This window comes from Danio rerio, chromosome 7 (genome assembly GCF_052040795.2).
Source record: "Danio rerio strain M-AB ecotype USA chromosome 7, GRCz13ab, whole genome shotgun sequence".
NCBI lineage: Eukaryota > Metazoa > Chordata > Actinopteri > Cypriniformes > Danionidae > Danio > Danio rerio.
Genome location: NC_141027.1, coordinates 31,745,064 through 31,760,085, shown reverse-complemented (window position 1 = coordinate 31,760,085; position 15,022 = coordinate 31,745,064). Strand labels below are relative to the sequence as shown.

The following is a 15,022-nucleotide window of genomic DNA, read 5'->3' as shown; positions in this document are numbered from 1 at the left end:
ATAGAGGGTCAGAGACCTCTCTAAAATATCTTACATTGTGTTCTGAAGAATTAAGAACTCAAGAATGAAAAATGAGGGTCATTTTTTACAGAATTGGTTTATTAACCTATTTTTCTCATTTGTATTTATTTATTTTTCTTTTTGTGGATACTAAATGGGTTTCTGCTCAGCAATGAAGAGATGTAAGGATGTATGAAATACAGGATAAAATACAAAGTCATGTCAGATTTTATAGTGTATTTTACATGGTCCCTAGTGCTTTACAATAGCATGAAGTCATATGTACATACAGTACATGTGTAAATACACATATTGCCGTTTGAAGTTGGTAAATGTTTCTAAATTCTTCTGCTTAACAAGGATGGTTTGACCAAAAATAAAACTGTAAAAAATGTTTTCTGTTTCAAAATATTTTAATGTTATTTATAGCCTGAATTCAAAGCTAGAATCTGCATGATTAAGTTTTCAGTGTCACACCATCTTTCAGAAAACATCTATGCTGGTTTGCTGCGTTAGAAGAATTTATAATTACTTCATTATTTCATAAATGCTTTATTTAAAAAGTTTTTTAAAATAGCACTTATTTAAAACAGTGATCTTTTTTAAATCCTTGAAATCTCACATGAATGCCTTTTCATCAGTTTTATACATCCTTGTTGAATAATATTATTAATTTTTTTTTTTAAATGCTTCTCTTTCACTTTCTCAATCTGTCTATCACACCATTTCCTCAATCCTATCTCACTCTATCTTTGTCACTTCCTGTGAGAATAATAGTTTACACTATCAGGTCAAATGCTAGCTTAATTCTGCTTTCACTCAATTGAAGTTTGTGTCTAATGGTGAACACTCTTTTATCCTGTCCACAAACACACACACACACATACACGCACTCATGATATGTCTGTGTGTAGGTCTGTCTCAGGAGAGTGAGGTGGTGATTGTGGCTCCGCCACAGAACTCTACAGTAGTCATGGGACGTCCAGCTGTGATGGAATGCATGGCTCAGGGTGAACCCAAACCCTTTGTGTCATGGAGCAGACAGGGTAAGATTTAACATGTTATACACAAATGCAACTGAATGCTAGTCTACTTTAACAGTCTGTAGCTTTTAAGAGCAGTAATTTGAACCAGGTGTGTACTGTGCACCTGAAGCTGGTCCATAAACAAGACTGTGACCTCACCCGATCAGTGTTGTCAAATAAAGAATGAATATGTAAAAAGACTTGAACTCAAATCTAAAATAGCTAAAATACACTGCCTGACAAAAGTCTTGTCACCCATCTAAGTTTTAGGAAAAACAAATAATAGCTTAACTTTTAGTTGATCATTTGGTATCAGAAGTGACTTTTATGAAAGGCAAAGGCCTCTAGATTACACGTATTTTACCAAAATAAAATATAATCATGTGTTGATTCTTAATTATTTATTTAGGACATCAAGATCTGACTTTGCTTAAATAAAAGTCATGTCACTAAACAGAAATAATGTCCAGTATAGAATATAAAGTCATGGTGCAGTGGAAAAAGAATTAATATTATGTATGACTCCCATGAGTTTGGAGGACTGCATCCATATATCTCTGACTCAGAAAACATTAAAAAAGTCATCTGGAATGGCAAAGAAAGCCTTCTTGCAGGACTCCTAGAGTATATCAAGATTCTTTGGATTCCTCTTCAACGCCTCCTCTCCTTCATCTTACCCCAGACATGCTCAATAATGTTCATTTCGGGTGACTAGGCTGGCCAATCCTGGAGCACCTTGATCTTCTTTGCTTTCAGGAACTTTGATGTGGAGGCTGAAGTATGAAAAGGAGCGCTATCCTGCTGAAGAGTTTGCCCTCCGGTGGTTTGTAATGCAATGGTCAGCACAAATGTCTTGATACCTCAGGCTGTTGATGTTGCCATCCACTCTGCAGATCTCTCAAACCCCCCTTACTGAATGTAACCGCAAACCATAATTCTTCCTTCACCAAACTTGACTGATACTTGTAAGAATCCTGGGTCCACACGGGTGCCAATAGATCTTCTGCAGTATTTGTGATGATTGGGAAAAATCTAGTTCCTGCCACTTTTTCAAATGATCAACTAGAAGTCAAGTTATTATTTGTTGCTCTTACAACTGGGTTACAACTTACAATAAATGTTCTTTTCAAAAATGTACTGTAGAACCAGATTAATTAACATATTATAATTAAATTAATTAAATAACAATTAATTAATTAATTTAATAATTAATTAACGCACATATTATAATTAAATTATACTTTTAAAATAAAATGAGGATGAAATATTTTATTTTGAATAAACTTGTACAATTTAGTTTATATATATATATATATATATATATATATATATATATATATATATATATATATATATATATATATATATGTATGTATGTATGTGTATATATATGTATGTATGTATGTATATATGTATATATATATATATATATATATATATATATATATATATATATATATATATATATATATATATATATATATATATATATATATATGTGTGTGTGTGTGTGTGTGTGTGTGTGTGTGTGTGTGTTTTTTTTTTCTTTTTTTTTTTACATGTGTATATAGATTCTAAGTTTATGTATATATTTCTAGTGGTTTTAGTGCACTAGCTAAATGAAAATGAGAAAAACTAGAAACATTGTGTACAATCTATTGCAGTTTTTATATATACTTTTTAATTTGGGTAAAGTTTTGGTAATTTTTTCAGTTTTTGTTTTATTTTAGTTTTTTATATTTATGCACAACATGTATATAGTTTTTTTGTTGTTTTTAGTCTTCATTTATTTATTAATGTTAATTATAATAGATCATTAAGTTAAACTAAATAATAATGAGAAATATATTTTATTGCTCTAACTTCTGTAATAAAACATGTTTCACTTAAATTTTTTTTTTCTAGTAGGCCTAACAAAAAAAAAATAATAATAATAATATATATATATATATATATATATATATATATATATATATATATATATATATATATATATATATATATATATATATATATATATATATATTAGTGCTCTGTAAAATTCCTTATTATAGTTTAAAACTGATCCAAACTCTTAAAAGTGTCATGTCCTGTTTGACTTGGGTCAGCTAGAGATCCCAAACTCCCCAGCCATGTTGATGTTGTAATAATATAAGAGAACCTAGCAGCTAAAAACTCTGGTAAAAAAAAATCTTCAAGCAATCATTGCTCTGCACTTAAACCCTTGGCTGATTTGGAAGGCACTTGTGCTTTTACTGTAATGAACCTGTGAACCTGAAGTACTTATATAGACTAATGTTAATGAACCACACAAACTGTAATATATGAGCTTATATGTTTGCTTTATGGAGACGTGGCTGTGCTGCAACAGACACACCAACTACCCTCCACCCTTCACCCCCACTGTTACTCCCTCTCATGGTCTCATTTGGCCCTCTTTTCTCCACAGTGAGGCCAGAGCTGTATAAGTGAGAGCATTATTCTCATTAGCTTTCATAAAAAATTTACAAGATGCTGTAAAATGAACGAGATGTGTTTTTTTTTTCTTTGTTTGAGTGTGAATATGGCAGACGGTCAGTGTCTAGGTATTGTTCATGCACATCGTACAGTATTTCCTCCAGTGCTGTACTTCCCTCTGCTGGTTCATCAGACATATTACATCATTATTATTACTGTATGTATTTAACAGCTTGAAGTGATAGTTCATCTATAAAGAGATCTTATCTTCTATAATACATATCAAAGTTTTTGATATTATTAAAATGGTATATTTATAAATCTACATTTTTCAAAATTACCCCATGATTACACAAAAAACAGGATGCTTTGATTTTTAAGCTGAGTCAAATTAACCCTATGAGTCAATTGAACTTATGTTAAACTGACTTAAAACAGCTTGCGTAACCTATACAATTATGTTAGAACATGATCAACTTAGTTTAGTAAGTTACAATGAACTAAAAACACGCTGTCATGACTAATTGATCATATCATTTTTGCAGTGTGGTACTGTTTAAAGAAGAATTTGTGGTATACAGTATATGAAGACATTAAGAGAGATGAAAAGTCAAAAAGCAAGATATTAATATACCTTATTAGATGATTTTTGTGTTCATATTTTAAGACCTTCGACGCATTTATTATTTTTTAATGTATATATTATTTTGTTTACATATTTATCTGTTTGTTGTGTTATTGTTTTCAATGTGGAGGTACAGATTGTTAATGTAATTTGATTTTTTTTTGTCTTTTTGTGTAAATTTCAAAGATTCTTTTTAAGTGAATAAGAAACTCACTGAAATATCACAATAACAGACTTGACACATAGTTAGCCTACTATTAGTATATCCTAAACATTTTGTACAAATCAATGAGAGAAGAATAAATGACATGCCTATCGGTGCTTTAAAGATTATGCTTTTTAAAAAATGGTGCTTTTTAAAAATGACTTCTTAATCTTTCAATAGTTCTTATTGATTGTCATTTTGCATTGTTTAAAACAAAATAAGAGTAATTCAGTTATGAGAGTATTTAATTTTTTTTCCTGATAGTTTTAAACCAAGACTTTCATACACAGATTTAGCTACGAATAGCTACTTACAGTGCTCTGCATATACAAGTACACCCCTCACAAATCTATTTTTTTTAATTCAAATTTTAATAGTCAGCTATACAATATTTTATTTGTGCATATTCAGTAGATTAGTCGGTACTGAAGCAAAGTCTGGAGGTTATCTAACAAAATAACGTACGATAACGGTCCAAAAACTAGTACACCCAAATTTATTTATTATAGAAAAGTATTAAATACAAATTTAAACAAGAGGAAAAATCAAGAAGCAAAAAAATAAATAAAAATTGTTGAAATTTTGAAGGTTGTCATTTATTTAGCAATTTTTTGCTTTAATTTTATTGTATTATCTTTCTATTTTTTTAATGTTTGGTGACTAAAATATTATTTTAATAAAGATATCTCTTTAACAAATCTGTTTTGTTTAAATGCACCAAAATACACTGCCTATATTCACTCTTGAAATTGATTTAAAAAAAAAATCATTTTCAAAATGGGGTCTACTCAATGATGCTGAGCACTGTATGTGGTTAAATCCTAAGATTTTCTTTGGCTCTCTTTTTTATTATGTATAGTTATCAAGAAATGTCCAATGTCTCTGTGCATGCTCTGTTTTGATTCAATTCCCATTTGCTTTCATAATTTTTCCCTTATTGTTTTTATTTTTTAAACCTCTCCTCTGGGATGCATAGATGGCAAGCCTATAGCTACAGATGTTGTTGTTCTTGCAACAAACCTGGTGATTCCTGACACCCGCAGTCACCATGCTGGAGTTTATGTGTGCCGTGCCAACAAACCTAAAACCAGAGATTTCGTCTCATCTCCTGCTGAACTCCGAGTACTAGGTAAATGTGTGCATTTCCTCCTAACTGGTCATGCAGTGTGAATAAATACTGAATAAATTGTAGAGAGTGTGATAAAATATACAACGAGGCTTATTGATGTAAAATTAATGTATGAATAATATAGGCAGGAAATGTTCAATGTTTAGCAAGGCCTTTTTTCGGTTTTGGTTTTACATTTGGTATTGTCCTTGAGTATTTCTTGAGGAATTTTGTGCTTGCCAATTTCTCTGTCCCAGGGTTAAAATGCTTTATAAAATCCCTCGTCACCAAAAAATCAATAAGCTTTCCAGTAAAAAGAAACAGATGGTTGCTTAACCCTACATGATGGATATAAAATGGATTGATGTAAAACTCTGAAATATTTCTAATAGGTTGTCTTATTAGTGCTTATTCTTATGCTTGTGGTTATTATTTCAGGAATTCATCAAATACTGTAGTATCTATATGGGCAAATTTATAGACGAATGTTGACAATGACAAAACATCATTACTTAATTAAGTTGCTCAGACAAAAAGAGGACTCATTCTAACATACAGAAAAAATTAAAGCTGTATTATGTTTGGGTTGTTTTAATGTGTTAAAACTCGATATTGTCTGTTTACAAGGATCAAAATGACTCTTTTCTGAACTGCACACTTCAGAGGAATCCTAATGTTTTAAAATAAATCATTCAGTCAAGACATGTTTTGCATGAAAGTGCAGTATAATTGTTGCTCCAAAAATATGCTCCAACATTTACAAGGTGTTTTTTTTTTTTATTTACTCACTCTAATTGAATCATACGGATATCCATCTGTTGTTGTTTTTGTAAAGGAAAAAAATTGTACTAGTAGAAAGATTTGTCCTTGAAAAACTGATGGTTTTTCTAATTGTTTGAATACATTATGACTCATTATATGTGTTCAGTTATTTTTATTTATCTTTTGTTAAGATATGATTTATATTCAGCTCAACTCATATTTATCTATATAGTGCTTTTATAATGTAAATTGTGTCAAAGCAGCTTAACATAGACGTTCAAGTAAATTAAAATTGAAACTGTGTCAGTCCACTTTTCCGAGTTAATTTTCAGTTTAGTTGAAATTGTTTCCAATCCCATAGTTATAAATATGATTTCCATATGGTTTGACATGAAAATCTATTTAAGTGCCTGCTATCCTTTAACTTGTTTCAGTCCAATTTGGGATGATAACAAATTTAAAGCAGGTATATTAGATGCAGAATTCAAGATATGGGCAGAGAAGGGAATTAGAAACATAGCAGATTTATATGTTAACAATATTCTAATGTCAATAAAGGAAATTGTTAGTACATACGATATTCCTGCAAAACATTTGGTAAAGTATTTACAGATAAGAGATTTTATCCTCAAATCAGAAAACAATTCTATGGATAAGCTGTCTCTTTTGGAAAAAGTAATAACAAAAGATTGTTTTAGTGAAGGTTAAATTACTGCATTATGCAAGATCTGGGGTCAGGATCAAAGGAATCTTTAAATTGTAAATTGGAAGCTTGGAGATTAGATCTTAAAGAGGATACCTCTATAGAGGACTAGATGCTGTAGAGTACTGGTGTCAAATTCAGGTCCTGGAGGGCCGCAGCTCTGCACAGTTTAGCTTTCACCCTAATTAAACACACCTATCAAACTAAATTCTTCAGGCTTGTTTAAAACCTATAGGTAAGTGTGTTGAAGTAGGGTCGGAACTATACTGTGCAGAGCTGTGACCCTTCAGCAACTGGATTTGACACCTGTGCTGTAGAGGAATCTCAGTCACTAACAATGAACACATCTGAAACAGTTACAAAATAAGTGGTTGATGAGGATTTACATAACTTGTGTGAGATGCAGGGACCATAATGTAATGCTGTATCACTGTATATGGGAATGTAAAGGAATACAAAACGTCTGGAAAGGTGTGAAAGAAATAATAGAAAAGATTCTTTAGGTTAATATACCAATGTCTCTTTTATTTTTATTTTATTTCATTTATATTCCAAGAGACCAAGTTAAAAAAGAGCATATATTTATGAATATATGTATTTGAAATAGTTTATTCCTTTAAATTGGAAAAGTACATGTGCACCAAAAATAGCCCGTTGGCTGAAAGAGATGGTAACAAGCATGCCAATGGAAAAATATCTTGTATATTAAGAAATAAATACATATTTTTTTTAGTTTGGAGACCTTTTATGTTGTTTTTAAAAGGTGGTGGAGTTGGAAATGTTTTCTTAGCAGATTATTAAAAGAGGTGATATTGTATCCTGGTGTCAAATACTGAGAAGCCTTTTGTTTTGTTTGTTTATTTGTTTGATTGTTGATTAATGTTATATCTGGTATAGAAATGTGTACGTACACGTTAAATATAATAAAAAAAAGTTCAGTTTAGTGTGGTTTAAATTTCACAACTGAAAGTCCAATCACTGAAGAGCAAATCAACCGATGCGCAGCTCCACAAGTCCCAAATATGTGATATAGTATATATGATGTAACAATTATTCTTCATTATATCATTTATAGTTCATTAGAGTAGCTAATATGAACTTGCAATTAAGTTGTAAGAAAATTGCAACAAATTAATCTTAATGTTCATTGTGCTTTGTTAATGTTAACATGGGTTTATGCATCATGTATCAAATTATGGATCAGACTTGAATTATAAATGTAGAATTTTCTCATTAACCTACATTAATAAGCCTTTACTCATTACTTAAAGGTTCCACATACACTTAGAAAATACTGGTAAATTTCCACAAACAATTACAAATCAATTACAACTTGTTTAATTAGGTGTGAAATATTCAATTAGAAACTATTGTAATTGTTACTTTTTTGTTGTTTGTTCACAAACTAAATCTTGGAGTAAATGTATTACATCAGTATTTCTGAATGAATCTTTTTGTTTTTTGCCTACTCTTTATTTTTCCCAGCTCCACCCATCATCCTCCAGTCCCCAGAGGCGGTGTCTCTGTCCCGTGGGAACACAGCCCGGTTTGTGTGTAATAGTTCTGGTGACCCTCCTCCTGCTCTGCGCTGGCTGAAGAATGGAGAGCCGGTGCAGTCCAATGCCCGGGTGAAGACCCAGAACCCTGGTGTTCTGCTCATCAACCAGCTGCGACTGGATGATGCTGGATACTACCAGTGTATTGCTGCCAACAGCCTGGGCACGGCCTGCGCCACTGCCAAGCTGTCTGTGATCGTGAGAGAGGGTTTGCCCAGCCCTCCTCGCCATGTTTCTGCCACGCCGCACTCCAGCACCTCTGCGCTGCTCACCTGGGACCCTCCGGAACACAACAGTGACCAGATCATTGGCTTCTCCGTTCACTACCAGCGCACGGCAGGTCAGGACCACACTATAAAAAAATAACTGTTTCGCATTTTTTGTTTATTCACGGTTGTAAATTGCATTGTTGGGACCTTGATCTCTGCTCTGTCGACTGTCGATGTAGAAATTTCAACTCTGCAGTTTAACAAAGTGATTTTTTTATTGACATTCTAGTTTGAAATAATATAATGGAGTAGAAAATGGAGAAGTCTGTAAAGTAACAGAAATATATTAATTAATTAATTCCCTACATTTATATAGCGCTTTTCTGGGCACTTAAATCGCTTTACACATAGGGGGGAATCTCCTCATCCACCACCAGTGTGCAGCATCCACCTGGATGACATGATGGCAGCCATGGTTAGGAGGCCATGAGGGACAGAGGCCAGTGGGCAAATTTGCCCAGGATACCAGGATGAAACCCCTACTCTTTTTTTTTTAATATTTTTTTTTAACATCCTCATCCACAGAGAGTCAGGACCCCGGTTTAACGTCTTATCCAAAAGACGGCGCTCACTGAGCAGTATAGAGTCCCCGTCACTATACTGGGGCATCAGGACCCACACAAACCGCAGGTTGGGCGCCCCCTGCTGGCCTCACTATTTATTTATTCATTACAATATTTATTCAGATTGTTATTTATACATTGTAAACATTTTATTCTTTCTCAATATTATTCTTTTTAGAGGTTATTGATCTCTTTTTTTACGGTGGCTGAGAGAGCTTAACATTAACAATACAATTACAATACACACCAGCATATTAAGAAAAGAGCTTCATCCGTTTGACAGCACACGTGCTGCATTTCCTTACAATGCAAAGAAATGAATAAATAAAATAATTTAGGAAAACATGCTGCATTTTTTCACAACACTTTCAAATAGCACAGAACACAACGAAAAAATTTTGAGAGGACACTAAAATGTGACAGATGCGGCTATTTAGGTTATGGTTATTTAGGCTAGTAAAATACAAATGACAAGGGAATCAGGATGTTAAAATAAACAAACATAAAACTCATCTTTCAAGATCACTAACAACTTCACTGAGCAGTAGTCATGACACAGTGGCGTCCCTCATGTTTTTGTAATGTAATGTAATGTGTATTTATATAGTGCATTTATCGTATATAGCCATACACCCAAAGCACTACGCAATCATGAGGGGGGTCTCTCTACACCACCACCAGTATGCATCATCCACTTGGATGGACAACAGCCCCATTGCCCTCACTACACACCAGCTATTGGTGGAGTGGAGAGACAGTGATAGAGCCAATCCGGTGGATGGGGATGATTGGGGAGGCCATGATCATAAGGACCGATTGAGGGACTTTGACCAGGACACCGGGGTAACACCTCTACTCTTTACGAGAAGTGTCATAGGATTTTTAATGACCAGAGAGTCAGGACCTCGGTTTAATGTCTCATCCAAAAGATGGCACCCACTGACAGTATAGTGTCCCCGTCACTTTTACTGGGACATAAGGACTCACAAAGACCACAGGTTGAGCGCTCCCTGCTGGCGTCTCTAACACAATTTTTAACAGCAACCTATTTTTCCCATGTGGTCTCTTGTTCTGGTAATGACCAGTCTCAGCCTTGCATAGCTTCAGTGAGTAACAGGTCTTAGGCTGCAGGGTGATTTGGCTGTGGCTGTTGGGCCCCTTGAAACATTTCCGTTGTGTTTTTTAATGTGTATGTGTTGTGAGGATTTGCAGCTTGTCTGCTGTCAATTGGGTGAAGATCTTTTGTTAATATGCTGGTGTTTTTGTAATTGCACACATTTTCTTAAATTGCAGCATGTTAAGCTCTCTTGACCACTGTAATTTTTAGAGAACGTCTGTTCACAAAAAAATTTGAAGGCAGTAAAAAAATCATCTGTAATATAAGAAAACATAGATTGGTAACATTTGTTTGTATGATTTAGTAGTATGTACAGGTCAGAGTGGGTACAAGTGAAATGTTTACATTAATATATCTGTTATGCTGAATAACAATGTTTTTCTGTATGAATAAGTTATTAAAGTTGATGCTGCAATTCAGTGTAATGCATAACATTATGGCATAACAGAGAATTTTATTACACTGAATAAAAAAAACATTACTCTGAGTGATGAAACTCATACCGGAGCTTTTGCAGAACTACCCAACTGTATCAAACTAAGAGTTTGACCAATAAAATAATCACACTTATTTGCACATATTTACTGTTTTTAAGTAGGTAATAATCGAATTACTCTACATCCGAAAAGTCTTTTAGATTACCAAACTGAGTACTGTGAATTTTAAATTTTGATTACATTTTTAAGTAAGCTATGGGGTGTACACCAAATAAGGTAACTGATTATTTGTTTAAAAAACAAACAAACTATGCAGTTTGTTTATTTAGCCACTTGTAATAGAGCTTATCATCACAACACAAAAATATGCAAGCTATTTGTGGAATGCATTTCTCTTGTGCAAATACAAAGAGTGTTTTACTTGTAAGTCTGAAATAAACGGAACACCTCAGAACAGCGTAATCTGTACCTGCAACAAAGCAACAAAGTCAAATACAACAAAACAAAACGTTCTATCTGAAAAAGCATGAGGTAGTTCTTGATCTCTGAAACATTTTATACAGTAACTCTCACATTTTGAATGTTGAATGGTTATCATAATGTTTAACATTTCAATATAGAAATATGAATAATATTCTCATAGAACTCACATTGCATTCAGTTAACAGATTCAAACGAATCATCCATGAAATAAAAGTTTTTAAATTCAATAAGTAGTTGATGCTTAGGCCACCCATTTTTGTTCACTTCTCCATAGAGTGGAATATCAGTGAAGTGATCACTTAAAGTTTGGTGCATTCATTAAACAAATCTATATGGAACAACTTGGAGCCCTGAAGCAGTCGTTTCAGCTACTTTCATGCAGCAGTGGAAAGAATACTGAAAAACTATACTTATGTAAAAGTACTATTACTTGCCCAAAATGTAGCACAAGTAGAGTAAATGTATTTGTTAGTAATATTACTCAAAGTATGAGTAAAATGCCCCTTTAAAAGTACTCAAGAGTAGTAAACGTAAACGTGTAAACGTAACATTCTGTAGTGCATTTAGTAATTATTGAAGGCCATTTGGCAATTTCAGTCATCAGAAAGTAAACATCCACCATTTTCTCATCAATAACATGCACTCTAAATAGTCTTTGCATCATTGTGTGTAAAGATTTTAGACATTTTCTTTGACACTTTTCATACTTCCAAGTAGTTTGCTGCATTTATAAAGCACTCATGTCATGAGGTTGTTCAGTATGGTGCGATTTACTTTCTGTGATTGGATGGGAATAACAGGACCAATTTATCTACTTTAGCCAATCCCCATAGACAAGAAAAAATAAAGTAGTGACTGCAGGTTGAAGGAAAATAATGGAGTAAAAATACCAATACAGCACTAAAAATGTACTCAAGGGAAAGTAAAAGCACACATTTTTAAAACTACTTGGTTAGTTACAATTCCTGAGAAAACGACTCTATTGCAGTAACTGAGTATTTGTAATGTGTTACTTTACACCACTGCTTTCATAATATGTTTGGTTTGGATTCATATTGAAGCTTTTAATGCAGCATGATACAGTACAAGATCCTATTTATTTGTATTACGCAGCTTAAGTATTTCAAAGTATTTTAAAATATTTAGATTACAGTAAGTAAACCTGAGTAATATAATGAAACACATTAATAGTTACTCTTTAAAGCTGTTATTATGTTATCTGTAGCAAAAAAAAAATTTATAAGTAGCCTTACCAGACATATACAGTTAAAGTCAGAATTAGCCCCCCATTGAATTTTATTATTATTATTTTTTTAATATTTCCCAAATAATGTTTGACAGAGCAAGGTTAATTTTCACAGTATGTCTGATAATTTTTTTTTTTTCTGCAAAAAGTTTTATTTGTTTTATTTCGGCTTGAATAAAAGCAGTTTTTGATTTTTTTTAAATTTTAGGGTCAAAATTATTAGCCCCTTTAAGCTAATTTTTTTTTTTTTGAAAAAAAACAAACTATCGTTATACAATAACTTGCCTAATTACCCTAACCTGCCTAGTCAACCTAAATAACCTAGTTAAGCCTTTAAATGTCACTTTAAGCTGTATAGAAGTGTTTTGAAAAATATCTAGTCAAATATTATGTACTGTCATCATGGCAAAGATAAAATAAATCAGTTTTTGGAAATGAGTTAAAACTATTATGTTTAGAAATACGTAAAAAAAATCTTCTCTACATTAAACAGAAATTGGGGAAAAATAAACAGGGGGCGAATAATTCTGACTTCAACTTTATGTAATAAAAACGTTAAAAGAAAATGACAAATATTGCTACATTGAGCATTTTCTATTTTCGGATTGTTGTAAAAAGTTTCTATGAGGCTCTTCCTGTTACCAGAGGTTACTTGAGTCCCTGTTTGACCTGCAGCCTTTTTCATTACTCTGAGTGTAGCCAGCTTAAGTGGATCAGTCCACAGAGAGAAATCCAGTCTCATTACTTTACCGAGGCCAATTCACTTCGTACTGTAGACCGCTGCTATTGATGGGGTCACTCTTCTCCACATTCGCATGCTCATACCCAAAGGACAACAATGTTTTGCTTAGGAGCAGGTTTTTAAACTATAAATGTGCTTGTTTGTTTGCAGGCTCAGACAACATGGAGTATCAGTTTGCGGTGAATAACGACACCACAGAGCTGCATGTGAAAGAACTGCTCCCTCACACAGCCTACACGTTCTATGTAGTGGCCTATTCGCCCATGGGTGCCAGTCGCCCGTCTCTGCCTGTCACTGTGGAGATGCTGGAGGATGGTGAGCAATGAATAATAGAGAGTGGTCAATATCATAAAGAAAGTAAATTGAGCTGCTGGCAATCAAACATGCTATTTCCTTGATATCTGCGCTGTGTTTAGACATGGCTATTTACTATATACTGTACATGGAATACTGGAGTAGCTTGCCCTGAAATTCTGTCATCATCTAGTTAGGTCCAACCCTGGTTTAACAGGTCCAATCGTGTTTGTGTTTATTTCTATTGTTGAATAGATTTTTTTAAAGAATGTTGGAAACCGCAAACCATTGACATTGACTGCTGATGTCAATGACTGCCGATTTCCAATGTTCTTCAAAATGTCTTATTTTGTGTTCAACAGACAATAAATCGTGAATGCTTGGAAGCATAAGGTGGGTGGGCAAATGTACAGTTTTGGGTGAACTATCTTTTTTGCTGGGTTTATTTTGCCTTCCAATAACAACGCAAACTGACGTTGATATTTTGTTGATTTTGAGCTGTGTTCTAATGTGATTAAAATTCAATGTCGAGCCAACATCTTAAACCAACATCATATTGACGTAAAATACTGACATTTATTTGTCATATATGGCAACCAAAATCCAATGTCTGACAGACGTCATAGTGATAACATCCACACAACATCAAGCTGTAACATCATTAAATGTTGATATTTTGTTGTTGTTAGCTTGCGTTGCAAAGTAACCAAAATGCAACATCGATTCGGCATTGACGTCGGCCTGACGTTTAACTCTGACGTCAACCAGTTTTTCATTTCCAAACAAAATGAAATGTCCCATGAAGTCATATTGACGTCCTGTGCCTGCTGAGATTAGCCTACTGAAACTGATAACTCATTATTTCGGGCTTCTGATTGGCCAATGTGGATTTACGGTTAGACTTTTACCACCACTTGTTGGTTTGCTATGCTCTTCACAGCACTTCAGAGCTTAAACACTTTAAACTGTGTTATTATTTTGTAAAAATTCCCTTCTGAAATACGCTGGGCTTAATTTGTGTCGGAACAAGCCGGATCCGCATCTGGCACCTCTGAAATCTGATCCGCCACCTCTTTTTACGGTTGTTGCTAGATCAGATATGAATGTGGCTCGTCGGCGCCAGTGGTGTAGTGGTTAGTGCCTTGACACATGCACTCCGGTGCACCCCACCCCAACCCTAAACCCAACTGTCACAGTACCATAAAAACAAGTTGTACCAAGTATTATTTATGTTATCTAATAAATTTGCCAGTAAATTTTATTTTGAATGCCTGTGCTAACCCTAAACCCAACTGTCAAAGTACTGTAAAAATGTTAATTATTGTAATAGAGTGTCATAAAAAATGCAGTTATATTGATGTGCATATCGCACTTCCGGCATGCTGTGAATTCTATCTAGACTTTACCTCATTTTAACAATCCCCACCCCT

General features: G+C 33.6%; 1 protein-coding gene across 2 annotated transcripts in view; it reads left to right on the top strand.

Annotated features, from left to right (window-relative positions):
* The window catches only part of igdcc4 (immunoglobulin superfamily, DCC subclass, member 4), a 129,294-nt gene that overhangs the window by 88,895 nt on the left and 25,377 nt on the right, over positions 1 to 15,022 (top strand). For both annotated transcript variants that reach the window (XM_087261269.1, XM_087261270.1), the window contains exons 5-8: positions 915 to 1,046; positions 5,289 to 5,441; positions 8,371 to 8,781; positions 13,449 to 13,613. In XM_087261269.1, the coding sequence (XP_087117395.1) occupies positions 915 to 1,046; positions 5,289 to 5,441; positions 8,371 to 8,781; positions 13,449 to 13,613 (861 nt within the window). The remainder of the gene's footprint in view (positions 1 to 914; positions 1,047 to 5,288; positions 5,442 to 8,370; positions 8,782 to 13,448; positions 13,614 to 15,022) is intronic.